General features: G+C 41.1%; 1 protein-coding gene across 1 annotated transcript in view; it reads right to left on the reverse strand.

The window, feature by feature from the left end:
* FBXL13 (F-box and leucine rich repeat protein 13) overlaps nt 1-14,012 on the reverse strand; it is a 478,799-nt gene that overhangs the window by 142,985 nt on the left and 321,802 nt on the right. Inside the window, exon 17 of the mRNA XM_053716536.1 lies at nt 277-403. Within this exon, the coding sequence (XP_053572511.1) occupies nt 277-403 (127 nt within the window). The remainder of the gene's footprint in view (nt 1-276; nt 404-14,012) is intronic.

Genomic DNA, 14,012 nt, shown 5'->3' on the forward strand with positions numbered 1-14,012 from the left:
ACTTGGTGGCTGGAATACTCTTTGAATCTGGATTGACTGGGACCTGGCAAGTCCTTTTTTGTTCCGTGCCCCACTGAAAAAGCAAAGGTGTGCTGTTTCTTCAAAATCATTTGTGCATCACACAGCTATACCTGACCTGCTGGCTGTTACCCCAATACCTAGTGACATTACACCACATTAACGTATCACTTACTTGTCTTTTTAAAATCAGCTCATCTAATTCTTTATCAATGGAGGATTAAAAAAAAAAAAAGAAATTATAAAAATGTTACAAACCTGGTCAGTAATGCTTGTTCCAGAGAGATCAATAGAAAGCAGCAATAACATATTTCCTAAAAGCTCAATGCCAGAATCTGTTACATTTTCACAGAAGCGAAGACTCAAGTAGGTCAAACTATGACACCTAAAATGGAAAATATATACGTCTTATAAAAATAACTGACACAGTCCCTTTTTTAATTACTTTTTGGTGCTGCAGACCAATAAACCACTTAAGCAATGCCAAATCTACTGCTGTTGCACTGTTTAACAAGGACCTGTTATACATCACTATATTAAGGGCTAGATGTAAAATAACGCAAAATAGGAAGGATCCTGTGAGTGATCGCCACTCCTGTGATGGGGGTGCACTTGTCTTCAAAATCAGGCGACACATGTTGTCAATCCAGACTCAATTTTATTACATTCTTAGCACAGCAAATGTGACAAAAAAGGTGCACTGTGCGTTCAATGGCCATAAACATATCTACGGGCTGGAGGTGTTGAGTATACATAATGATGACGTGATTGAGCATATAACCAGGGCCTATGGGTGCTGGGAGTTCTAATTGTAACTTAGATGTAATGCGTCTACTTGTACACAGATTATGTAATATTTATTGTATAATGTTTCTCTGACAACCAAGGGTTAAACTGTAGTTGGTGCACACTTTTTATCTGTAGATCCTGGTAATGCTTGTCCATAAGTGAGCAATATTTTATATATAATTATTTATATCTATCTTTTGCTAAAAAAAAATTAAAAACAGCTCAAAACAAAAGACTGTATCACTTGGCAGATCCATGCATGATTCTGTTGCATAAACATGTGACTGATATCTTGAAGGTGTTATGTTAAATAATTTGATTAGGATGTGTGCCATTAAATAGTAAAAGATTGTAATTTATGTCACGTTACACATGCTGTCATTATGACTATCACCTTCCACGAACACGAAACACTCAATTACACAAATACAATTTTTATTTTTTTAACAAACTATATTTCTCAAATAGCTTATGTAGTTCTCTAGAAGTTAAATGACATCATATTCCTTGATATGTGTCCAAAACACATCACAGGCCAGGATTGCACACCCACAAGCGCATTATCACTATGGGTATTGCATTCACCATAGCAACATGCAATTTCTATTACACACACCCAAATGAAAATCCCAGGTGAGCTGTACAACATTTCAAGAACAATCTCTAAGCCTCATACTGTATAAGGTAGAAATCAGCTTTAAATTAAAAAAAAAACAGAATTTATGCTTACCTGATAAATTTCTTTCTCTTGTGATGTATCGAGTCCACGGATTCATCCATACTTGTGGGATATTCTCCTTCCCTACAGGAAGTGGCAAAGAGAGCACCCACAGCAGAGCTGTCTATATAGCTCCTCTCTTAGCTCCGCCCCCCAGTCATTCGACCGAAGGCTAGGAAGAAAAAGGAGAAACTATAGGGTGAAGTGGTGACTGAAGTTTAAAAAAAAATATATATATATATATACTACCTGTCTTAAACAGACAGGGCAGGCCATGGACTCGATACATCACAAGAGAAAGAAATTTATCAGGTAAGCATAAATTCTGTTTTCTCTTGTAAGATGTATCGAGTCTACGGATTCATCCATACTTGTGGGAAACCAATACCAAAGCTTTAGGACACGGATGAAGGGAGGGACAAGACAGGTACCCTAAACGGAAGGCACCACTGCTTGTAAAACCTTTCTCCCAAAAATAGCATCCGAAGAAGCAAAAGTATCGAATTTGTAAAATTTGGAAAAGGTATGAAGCGAAGATCAAGTCGCCGCCTTACAAATCTGTTCAACAGAAGCCTCATTTTTAAAAGCCCATGTGGAAGCCACTGCTCTAATAGAATGAGCAGTAATTCTTTCAGGAGGCTGCTGTCCAGCAGTCTCATAAGCCAAACGGATGATGCTTTTCAGCCAAAAGGAAAGAGAGGTAGCCGTAGCCTTTTGACCTCTCTGTTTACCAGAATAAACAACAAACAAAGAAGATGTTTGACGGAAATCTTTAGTTGCTTGTAAGTAGAACTTTAAAGCACAAACCACATCAAGATTGTGCAACAGACATTCCTTCTTTGATGAAGGATTAGGAAACAGAGAAGGAACAACAATCTCCTGATTGATATTCCTATTAGAAACAACCTTAGGAAGAAACCCAGGTTTGGTACGCAAAACCACCTTATCTGCATGGAAAACAAGGTAAGGTGAGTCGCACTGCAAAGCAGAAAGCTCAGAAACTCTTCGAGCCAAAGCGATAGCTACTAAAAACAAAACTTTCCAAGATAAAAGCTTAATATCTATGGAATGCATAGGTTCAAACGGAACCCCTTGAAGAACTTTAAGAACCAAGTTTAGGCTCCATGGTGGAGCAACAGGTTTAAATACAGGCTTGATCCTGACCTGGCCTGACTAAATGCTTGAACGTCTGGGACATCTGCCAGACGTTTGTGTAAAAGAACAGACAAAGCAGATATTTGTCCCTTTAAGGAACTAGCTGATAATCCCTTCTCCAATCCTTCTTGGAGAAAGGACAAAATTCTAGGAATCCTAATCTTACTCCATGAGTAACCCTTGGATTCACACCAACAAAGATATTTGTGCCAAATCTTATGATAGATTTTCCTGGTGACAGGCTTTCTAGCCTGAATCAGGGTATCAATGACCGACTCAGAGAAACCACGCTTTGATAGAATCAGGCGTTCAATCTCCAAGCAGTCAGACACAGAGAAATTAGATTTGGATGCTTGAATGGGCCTTGGATTAGAAGGTCCTGCCTCACTGGCAGAGTCCACGGTGGAACAGATGACATGTCCACCAGGTCTGCATACCAAGTCCTGCGTGGCCACACAGGCACTATCAGAATCAACAAAGCCCTCTCCTGCTTGATTCTGGCAACCAGACGTGGGAGGAGAGGAAACGGTGGAAATACATAAGCCAGGTTGAAGGACCAGGGCACTGCTAGAGCATCTACCAATACCGCCTGGGGATCCCGGGACCTGGACCCGTAACAAGGAAGTTTGGCGTTCTGTCGGGAAGCCATCAGATCCAATTCTGGTGTGCCCCATAGCTGAGTCAGCTGGGCAAAAACCTCCGGATGGAGCTCCCAATCCCCCGGATGAAAAGTCTGTGGACTTAGGAAATCCGCCTCCCAGTTCTCTACCCATGGGGTATGGATTGCTGAGAGATGGCAAGAGTGATCCTCCGCCCATCGGATTATTTTGGTTACCTCCATCATCGCTAGAGAACTCTGTGTTCCTCCTTGATGATTGATATAGGCTACAGTCGTGATGTTGTCCGACTGAAACCTGATGAATTTGGCCGAAGCTAGCTGAGGCCACGCCTGAAGCGCATTGTATATCGCTCTCAGTTCTAGAATGTTTATTGGGAGGATAGTTTCCTCCCGAGACCATAAGCCCTGTGCTTTCAGGGATTTCCAGACTGCACCCCAGCCTAACAGGCTGGCATCTGTCGTTACTATGAGCCACTCTGGCCTGCGGAAACACATTCCCTGAGACAGGTGGTCCTGAGACAACCACCATAGAAGAGAATCTCTGGTCTCTTGGTCCAGATGCAGTTGAGGAGATAAATCTGCATAATCCCCATTCCACTGTTTGAGCATGCATAGCTGCAGTGGTCTGAGGTGTAGGCGGGCAAAAGGAATTATGTCCATTGCCGCTACCATGAGTCCGATTACCTCCATACATTGAGCCACTGATGGCCGATGAATGGAATGAAGAGCTCGGCAAGTGGTTAAAAGTTTTGATTTTCTGACCTCCGTCAGAAATATTTTCATTTCTACCGAGTCTATTAGAGTCCCTAGGAAGGAAACTCTTGGGAGAGGGACGAGAGAACTCTTTTTTATGTTCACCTTCCATCAGTGAGATCTCAGAAAAGCCAATACTATGTCCATGTGAGACTTGGCTTGCTGGAAAGACGACGCCTGAATTAAGATGTCGTCTAGATAAGGCGCCACTGCTATACCCCGCGGTCTTAGAACCGCCAAAAGGGACCCTAGCACCTTTGTGAAAATTCTGGGAGCCGTGGCCAACCCGAAAGGAAGGGCCACAAACTGGTAATGCCTGTCCAGAAAGGCGAATCTGAGGAATTGATGATGATCTCTGTGAATAGGGATGTGTAGATATGCATCCTTTAAATCCACGGTAGTCATATATTGACCCTCCTGGATCAGAGGAAGCATAGTCCAAATAGTCTCCATCTTAAAAGATGGTACTCTGAGGAATTTGTTTAGAATTTTGAGATCCAAGATCGGTCTGAAAGTTGCCTCTTTTTTGGGAACCACAAACAGATTGGAGTAAAAACCTAGCCCCTGTTCTGCTTTTGGAACTGGGCGGATCACTCCCATGGTATGTAGGTCTTCTACACAGCGTAAGAACGCCTCTCTCTTTGTCTGGTTTGCAGACAATTGAGAAATGTGAAATCTCCCCCTTGGGGGGGGAGTCTTTGAAGTCCAGAAGATATCCTTGGGAAACAATTTCTAAAGCCCAGGAATCGTGAACATCTCTTGCCCAAGCCTGAGCGAAGAGAGAGAGTCTGCCCCCTACTAAATCCGGTCCCGGATCGGGGGCTACCCCTTCATGCTGTCTTAGAGGCAGCTGCAGGCTTCTTGGCCTGTTTACCCTTGTTCCAAGCCTGGTTAGGTCTCCAGACTGACTTGGATTGGCCAGAATTCCCCTCTTGCTTTGCTGCAGGGGAAGCTGAAGTGGGAACACTCTTGAAGTTCCGAAAGGAACGAAAATTATTTTGTTTGGTCCTCATCTTATTTGTTTTATCCTGAGGGAGGGCATGGCCTTTCCCTCCAGTCATGTCTGAAATAATCTCTTTCAGTGCAGGCCCGAATAGGGTCTTTCCTTTGAAAGGGATGTTCAACAGTTTAGAGTTTGATGACACATCAGCAGACCAGGACTTAAGCCATAGCGCCCTGCATGCTAAAATGGCAAAACCTGAATTCTTTGCCACTAATTTAGCCATTTGGAAAGCGGCATCTGTAATGAAAGAATTAGCCAACTTTAGGGCCTTAATTCTATCCATAATATCCTCTAATGTAGTCTCCACCTGGAGAGCCTCTTCTAGAGCCTCAAACCAGAAAGCAGGAACAATGCATGCAATAGGTTGGAGAAGAAAACCTTGATGAACAAAAATTTTCTTTAGGAGACCCTCTAATTTTTTTATCCATAGGATCTTTGAAAGCACAACTGTCTTCGATAGGTATAGTTATACGCTTAGCAAGAGTAGAAATTAGGGTTGCACCGATACCACTTTTTTAAGACAAGTAACGATACTTTCTTTCAAATACTCACCGATACCAATTACCGATACTTTTTTTTATGTCATGACAGTTTACCAAGCACAATACTGACTAATGATTTAAGATCGCTTCTTTATAATTATGAACTGTAACTCAAAAGACATTTTGAAATAATAAAACAGTTTTATGTGCTTGTTGTCACAAAGTTCACAGAACATGTTTAGAAATAAAAATATTACAATAACATATATTAATAATAACAACAATAAATAACAGCTGCAACAGCTGGGGCTGGGAAGCTACAATTTAAAGGGGTGATTACTGGATGCAATTGGGTTGTAGGGTGCCTATATAACATCAATCTGACATTTGTACTTAATAAAAAGTTATATAATTTAATTATGAAAATAATATTGGGGAAGGAGTACCCAGTAATCCCCTTTGAGAAAAATGGGGCATTTGCATTCTACTGACTCAACAGAAAATAGGGCTGGTCTTCATATTTTTCCAGGGCTGCTTTCTATTCCCAGTCCAGCCCTGGCTAAGGATGTCCCTCAGAGTACAGTATGTTTTGAGCACAATTGTTTAGGATGAGAACTAGCAGTATAACAGGCAATCTATCAATTAGAATCATTTTTCAAAAGTTAGTGACAAGTTCTTATTAAGGAACAGAAGCATCTCTGCATGTTCAGCTATAAGTCTGTTTATGCTATCAGTAAGAACGTTTGACGCTAAGCTGAACAGTCTTTCACTTTTCACACTACTGCATGGGTCAGAAAGATATTTTTGGGCCATTAAATCTCAGTTTATTAACTGCCCAGTACTTAAGGAGTTTGCCTGAATGAGGTGCAGTGAGCCTACCTCCCAGGTAGGCTTCCAGCTTTAAAGTAGCAGCTTTTTTAGCACTGCTCTGCCGTGCAATAATACAAATAACAGCAATTTGTATTGGCAGAACATAAGTGAACAATTTTTAGTTAAGTCTCCACTCCAGCTTAAAATGAAATGGGAACATGCAGTTTGAAAAACGCCACAAGATGGCGTATGGCTAGGAATTGGAGGTATCGGTTTAAGTATTGGTGCATTTGCACGAGTACAAGTACTCATGCAAATACTTGGTATCGGCACCGATACCGATACTAGTATCGGTATCGGTGCAACCCTAGTAGAAATAGCTCCCTCCACCTTAGGAACTGTCTGCCACGAGTCCTGTATGGTGTCAGATATGGGAAACATTTTCTTAAAAACAGGAGGGGGAGAGAACGGAATACCTGGTCTATCCCACTCCTTATTAACAATAGTCACAATCCTCTTAGGGACTGGAAAAACATCAGTGTAAACAGGAACCTCTAAGTATCTGTCCATTTTACACAATTTCTCTGGGACCACTATAGGGTCACAATCATCTAGAGTAGCTAATACCTCCTTGAGCATTAAGCGGAGGTGTTCAAGCTTAAATTTAAAGGCCGTCATATCAGAATCTGTCTGAGGGAGCGTCTTTCCAGAATCAGAAATCTCTCCCTCAGATAACAAATCCCTTACCCCTACTTCAGAACATTGTGAGGGTATATCGGATACGGCTACTAAAGCGTCAGACTGCTCAGCATTTGTTCTTAAACCAGAGCTTTCACGTTTTCCTTGTAAACCAGGCAGTTTAGAAAAACCTCTGTGAGGGTTTTATTCATAACTGTGGCCATGTCTTGTAAAGTAAATGAATGCGACGCACTAGAGGTACTTAGCGTCACTTGTGCGGGCGTTACTGGTTGTGACACTTGGGTAGAGCTAGATGTTAAACCCTCATTTCTTTCTGTCTGAGAATCATCTATTGCAATATTTTTAAGTGCTAAAATATGCTCTTTATAATTTATAGACATATCAGTGCAAGTGGGACACATTCTAAGAGGGGATTCCACAATGGCTTCCAAACATATTGAATTTAATTAAAGTAAATAACACTTTAAACAAAAACGGTACTGTGCCTTTAAGAGAAAAAAAGCTGCACAAAGTCTGCAAAACAGTGTAAAAAAGCAGTAAACAAAACGAAATTTTTACAGTAGCATCATAAAGCCTTAGTAACTTTGCACAACTATGCAAATAAACAATTAACCCCTTAATGTAAAAACCGGATTGAAAAAATATAAAAACCGGTAAAATAACGTTCAGCACCTTGCCACAGCTCTGCTGTGGCGCCTACCTGCCCTTTAGGAACGATTTGTGGGGAAAAAAATCTCTTTACAGCCCTCAAATACAGTAGAAAGCTCTGAGGAAGTAGCTGGATGCTCCTGAGGAAAAAAAAACGGCGCAACTGAGGCGCGAAAATAGGCCCCTCCCACCTCACTCGATGTTATGGGGCCTAAAATAAACACTACAAAGTGTATTCTAAACTAGCCATGTGGGTTAAAAACCCTTAATTTAGCCACAAAGACCCCTCAAAGTCCCTCAAAAAACGTTATATATGCAATAAAACTAAAACGTTTTTTTTTCCTATCAGTGTCACCAGTAACTAATGAGCCCTTTATGCAAGCTGGGATTCCTCTTTTACTGAATACAGCTTACCCTTCCCTCATGGGGATATTGTCAGCCCTTTCTAGAAATAACACAGTCTGTCTAGAAAAAAATAGACTGAACATACCTCAATGTAGTTTAGCCTGCAAACCGTTCCCCCAACTGAAGTTTTCCTGTACTCTTCAGCCCTTGTGAGAACAGCAGTGGATCTTAGTTACAAAGTGCTAAGATCATCATCCTCCCTGCAGAAATCTTCGTCCCTTTTCTGCCAGAGAGTAAATAGCACACACCGGTACCATTTAAAATAACAAACTTTTGCTTGAGAAAATAAAAACTAACACTTTTGTCACCACACTCACTTTACCCTTCCTAGCAGTTAAGCAGGCAAAGAGAATGACTAGGGGGCGGAGCTAAGGGAGGAGCTATATAGACGGCTCTGCTGTGGGTGCTCTCTTTGCCACTTCCTGTAGGGAAGGAGAATATCCCACAAGTATGGATGAATCCGTGGACTCGATACATCTTACAAGAGAAAATGCTTTTTAAATAATTTGGGGAAATCAGTATTAATTCATTACTTTTACAATTTTGCTATTTGAAGTATTTTAAATTGAATTTCATTGTAAATGTCCCTCATAAAACTAAAATAAATTAAAGTTGCACTATATGCTGGTGCTACAACAATAAGCATCAATGGAAACAAGTGAACCTATAATACAACTTAAATACATTTTATCTTACCTGCTCACCAAAAACAAAATGTATGCTTACCTGATAAATTAATTTCTTTTGTGGTGGTGTGTGTCCACAATCCATTACTCCTGGGATTTAACGCCCTGCCACTAGGAGAAGGCAAAGATTACCAAATCACTTCATCCCCCATCTAACTGGTATGCCAGTATGACAAACAGCCAAGCAAGCAGAAGTAGTAAAATGTAGCAAAGGACAAAGCAGGAAGAAAATCTTAAATAATTAATATAACTGGGCGGGGTTCATGGGTGCCTCATGTGCATATCAGAAGTTCCATCTAGTATTTATCAAAATAAGGATACAATGTAATCACATAAAGTTGCCGCACCCTAGTGTGCTGATGGAAGCGTTCTGGAGATTCACAGTACTCCAGCTCACTGAACCCAGGCTTGTACTCCAGCTCACTGAACCCAGGCTAGTGCTCCAGCTCACTGAACCCAGGCTACTGCTCCAGCTCACTGAACCCGGGCAAGTGCTCCATCTCACTGAACCCGGGCTAGTGCTCCAGCTCACTGAACCCAGGCTTGTACTCCAGCTCACTGAACCCAGGCTTGTACTCCAGCACACTGAACCAGGGCTAGTGCTCCAGCTCACTGAACCCAGGCTAGTGCTCCAGCTCACTGAACCCAGGCTACTGCTCCAGTTCACTGAACCCAGGCTACTGCTCCAGCTCACTGAACCCGGGTTAGTGCTCCAGCTCACTGAACCCGGGTTAGTGCTCCAGCTCACTGAACCCGGGCTAGTGCTCCAGCTCACTGAACCCAGGCTAGTGCTCCACCTCACTGAACCCAGGCTAGTGCTCCAGCTCACTAAACCCAGGCTGCTGGCACTCTGAGGGCTGTTCTGGATAGCAGATCCTGATTTAAAGGTAGCAACAAAACTGTACACTAATACTGGGTATAGTATAAAATCAAAATTTAATAAAACATTAATAAAACCAGTAAAAACCATGTGTACAGTAAGAGGGGAATTGTACAAAGTTTAGCCCCTCACATGGTTTTTACAACTGGACATCTGGACCAGATCTGCAAACCAAGTTTTTGCGAGGCCATAATGGACGAAAAATGACTGACAATTGCTCTTGTTTGATCTGAGATATCACTCTGGATGGCAGAACCACTGGAGGAAAAATGTAAGCAAGATTAAATGACCATGGAGCTGCTAGAGCATCTACAAACTCAGCCTGTGAATCTCTGGATCTTGCAAACTATCTAGGAAGTTTTTAGTTAAAACAAGAAATCAATCAGAACACACAGATCTACAATCTGACTGAATACGTCCTGATGTAAAGACCATTCCCCTGGATGAAGATTGATGATTCAGAAAATCTGCTTCCCAATTTCTTACCCCTGGGATATGAATTGCAGAAATCATGTAATGATTGTTCTTTGCCCAAGACAGAATATGTGAAACTTCCTTCATCGCTAGATATTGTCAGACTGAAAAAGCAGGTATGTCTCTTCTTTCAGGATAAGCGTGCTCTGACGAGCGCTGAAGATACAGAGTTCTAGGATATTTATTGGTAACCTCGACTCCTGAGGAGACTGAACACCTTGTGCTCTCCTGGTTCTACATTGTGTCTGCTGTGATTACTGTCCAAGTTGGACAGATAAATGATGCTCCCTGAGAAATGGATTGGTTCTCTAACCACCAGGATAGAAAATTCCTTGTTGTGGGATTCACAAGGATCCTTTAAAAAAGTTGAGTGTAGTCCTTGCACCACTGACGTAGCATGCATAACTGAAGAGCTTTCACACAAAATTGAGCACACTGAATGGCATCACCTAATATTTGCATGCACAAGACTACAGTAGAATTGGGTAGAGATTGTAATCTCACTCTTGTTGACTGTAAATTTGTTCTCCTTTGATCTGCCAAAAAAGTCTAATGGTTATCAAGTCTATAATGACTCCTAGAAAGGAGACTCTGGACATGTTGGTATGAGATACTGCTAAAAGTAAAGATGGAGGGGGCTACTTATCAAGCCGTCTACTTTTCCGGCTTCGCCGGTCCAATACGTCCGCCTAAGCTCGCCTACCTTCGCCGCCGCGGACCTTGAATACGTTCGCCTAAGTTATCAAATAAAGCTGTCAAAAAGCCGCGGGGCGATGAGCAGCGGACTGTGACAGTTATCACTCATCCGATCTCGCTGCCCTTCGGCTTTTTCCCAGCTTTATTGCTAGCCTGTCACTAAGCACTCACACTAAACTACACTGTTCTACCCCCTATACCGGCGCCCCCGGAGGCCCCCGCAACTAAATAAAGTTACTAACCCCTAAACCGCCGCTCCTAGACCCCGCCGCAAGTCTTATAAATGTATTAACCCCTAAACCGCCGCTCCTAGACCCCGCCGCAAGTCTTATAAATGTATTAACCCCTAAACCGCCGCTCCCGGACACCGCTGCCACCTACATTATACCTAGTAACCCCTATCCTGCCCCCCCTACACCGTCGCCCTCTATTATAAAATTATTAACCCCTATCCTGCTGATCCCGCACCTCTCCGCAACTAAATAAATAGTTTAACCCCTAAACCGCCGCTCCATGAACCCGCCGCAACCTATAATAAATTTATTAACCCCTATCCTGCCCCCCACTACGCCGCCGCCACTGTAATAAAATGATTAACCCCTAAACCTAAGTCTAACCCTAACGCCCCCCTAACTTAAATATTAATTAAATAAATCTAAATAAATTAACTCTTATTAACTAAATGAATCCTATTTAAAACTAAATACTTACCTTTAAAATAAACCCTAATATAGCTACAATATAAATAAGAATTATATTCTAGCTATCTTAGGATTTATATTTATTTTACAGGTACCTTTCAATTTATTTTAACCATGTACAATAGCTATTAAATAGTTATTAACTATTTAATAGCTTACCTAGCTAAAATAAAGAGAAATGTACCTGTGAAATAAATCCTAACCTAAGTTACAATTACACCTAACACTACACTATACTTTAATAAATTATTCCTATTTAAAAATAAATACTTACCTGTAAAATAAACCCTAAGATAGCTACAATGTAATTAATAATTATATTATAGCTATCTTAGGATTTATATTTATTTTACAGGTAACTTTGTATTTATTTTAGCTAGTTAGAATAGTTATTAAATAGTTATTAACTATTTAATAACTACCTAGCTAAAAGAAATACAAAATTACCTGTAAAATAAATCCTAACTTAAGTTACAATTAAACCTAATACTACACTATCATTAAATTAACTAAATAAACTACCTACAAAGAACTACAATGAAATACAATTACATAAACTAACTAAAGTACAAAAAATAAAAAAAGCTAAGTTACAAAAAATAAAAAATTAAGTTACAAACATGTTAAAAATATTACAACAATTTTAAGCTACTTACACCTAATCTAAGCCCCCTAATAAAATAACAAACCCCCCCAAAATAAAAAAAATCCCTACCCTATTCTAAATTACATAAATTTCAAAGCTCTTTTACCTTACCAGCCCTTAAAAGGGCCATTTGTGGGGGCATGCCCCAAAAAGTTCAGCTCTTTTGCCTGTAAAAGAAAAATACAACCCCCCCCCCCAACATTAAAACCCACCACCCACATACCCCTAATCTAACCCAAACCCCCCTTACAAAAACCTAACACTAATCCCCTGAAGATCATCCTACCTTGAGTCGTCTTCACTCAGCCGAGCCACCGATGGAACTGAAGAGGACATCCGGAGCGGAAGAAGTTAATCCTCCAAGCGGCGCTGAAGAAATCTTCCATCCGATGAAGTCATCATCCAGGCGGCGCTGAAGAAGTCTTCGATCCGGCCGATGTCATCTTCAAAGAGGCGCTGAAGAGGTCTTCTATCCGGGCGAAGTCATCTTCCAAGCCGGGTCTTCAATCTTCCTTCCGCCGACGCGGAACCACCTTCTTCACCGACGGACTACGACGAATGACGGCTCCTTTAAGGGACGTCATCCAAGATGGCGTCCCCTCAATTCCGATTGGCTGATAGGATTCTATCAGCCAATCGGAATTAAGGTAGGAAAATCTGATTGGCTGATGGAATCAGCCAATCAGATTGAGCTCGCATTCTATTGGCTGTTCCGATCAGCCAATAGAATGCGAGCTCAATCTGATTGGCTGATTGGATCAGCCAATCGGATTGAACTTGAATCTGATTGGCTGATTCCATCAGCCAATCAGATTTTCCTACCTTAATTCCGATTGGCTGATAGAATCCTATCAGCCAATCGGAATTGAGGGGACGCCATCTTGGATGACGTCCCTTAAAGGAGCCGTCATTCGTCGTAGTCCGTCGGTGAAGAAGGTGGTTCCGCGTCGGCGGAAGGAAGATTGAAGACCCGGCTTGGAAGATGACTTCGCCCGGATAGAAGACCTCTTCAGCGCCTCTTTGAAGATGACATCGGCCGGATCGAAGACTTCTTCAGCGCCGCCTGGATGATGACTTCATCGGATGGAAGATTTCTTCAGCGCCGCTTGGAGGATTAACTTCTTCCGCTCCGGATGTCCTCTTCAGTTCCATCGGTGGCTCGGCTGAGTGAAGACGACTCAAGGTAGGATGATCTTCAGGGGATTATTGTTAGGTTTTTGTAAGGGGGGTTTGGGTTAGATTAGGGGTATGTGGGTGGTGGGTTTTAATGTTGGGGGGGGGGGTTGTATTTTTCTTTTACAGGCAAAAGAGCTGAACTTTTTGGGGCATGCCCCCACAAATGGCCCTTTTAAGGGCTGGTAAGGTAAAAGAGCTTTGAAATTTATGTAATTTAGAATAGGGTAGGGATTTTTTTTATTTTGGGGGGGTTTGTTATTTTATTAGGGGGCTTAGATTAGGTGTAAGTAGCTTAAAATTGTTGTAATATTTTTAACATGTTTGTAACTTAATTTTTTATTTTTTGTAACTTAGCTTTTTTTATTTTTTGTACTTTAGTTAGTTTATGTAATTGTATTTCATTGTAGTTCTTTGTAGGTAGTTTATTTAGTTAATTTAATGATAGTGTAGTATTAGGTTTAATTGTAACTTAAGTTAGGATTTATTTTACAGGTAATTTTGTATTTCTTTTAGCTAGGTAGTTATTAAATAGTTAATAACTATTTAATAACTATTCTAACTAGCTAAAATAAATACAAAGTTACCTGTAAAATAAATATAAATCCTAAGATAGCTATAATATAATTATTAATTACATTGTAGCTATCTTAGGGT

The sequence above is a fragment of the Bombina bombina genome, chromosome 6, assembly GCF_027579735.1.
Source record: "Bombina bombina isolate aBomBom1 chromosome 6, aBomBom1.pri, whole genome shotgun sequence".
In the NCBI taxonomy this organism is placed as follows: domain Eukaryota; kingdom Metazoa; phylum Chordata; class Amphibia; order Anura; family Bombinatoridae; genus Bombina; species Bombina bombina.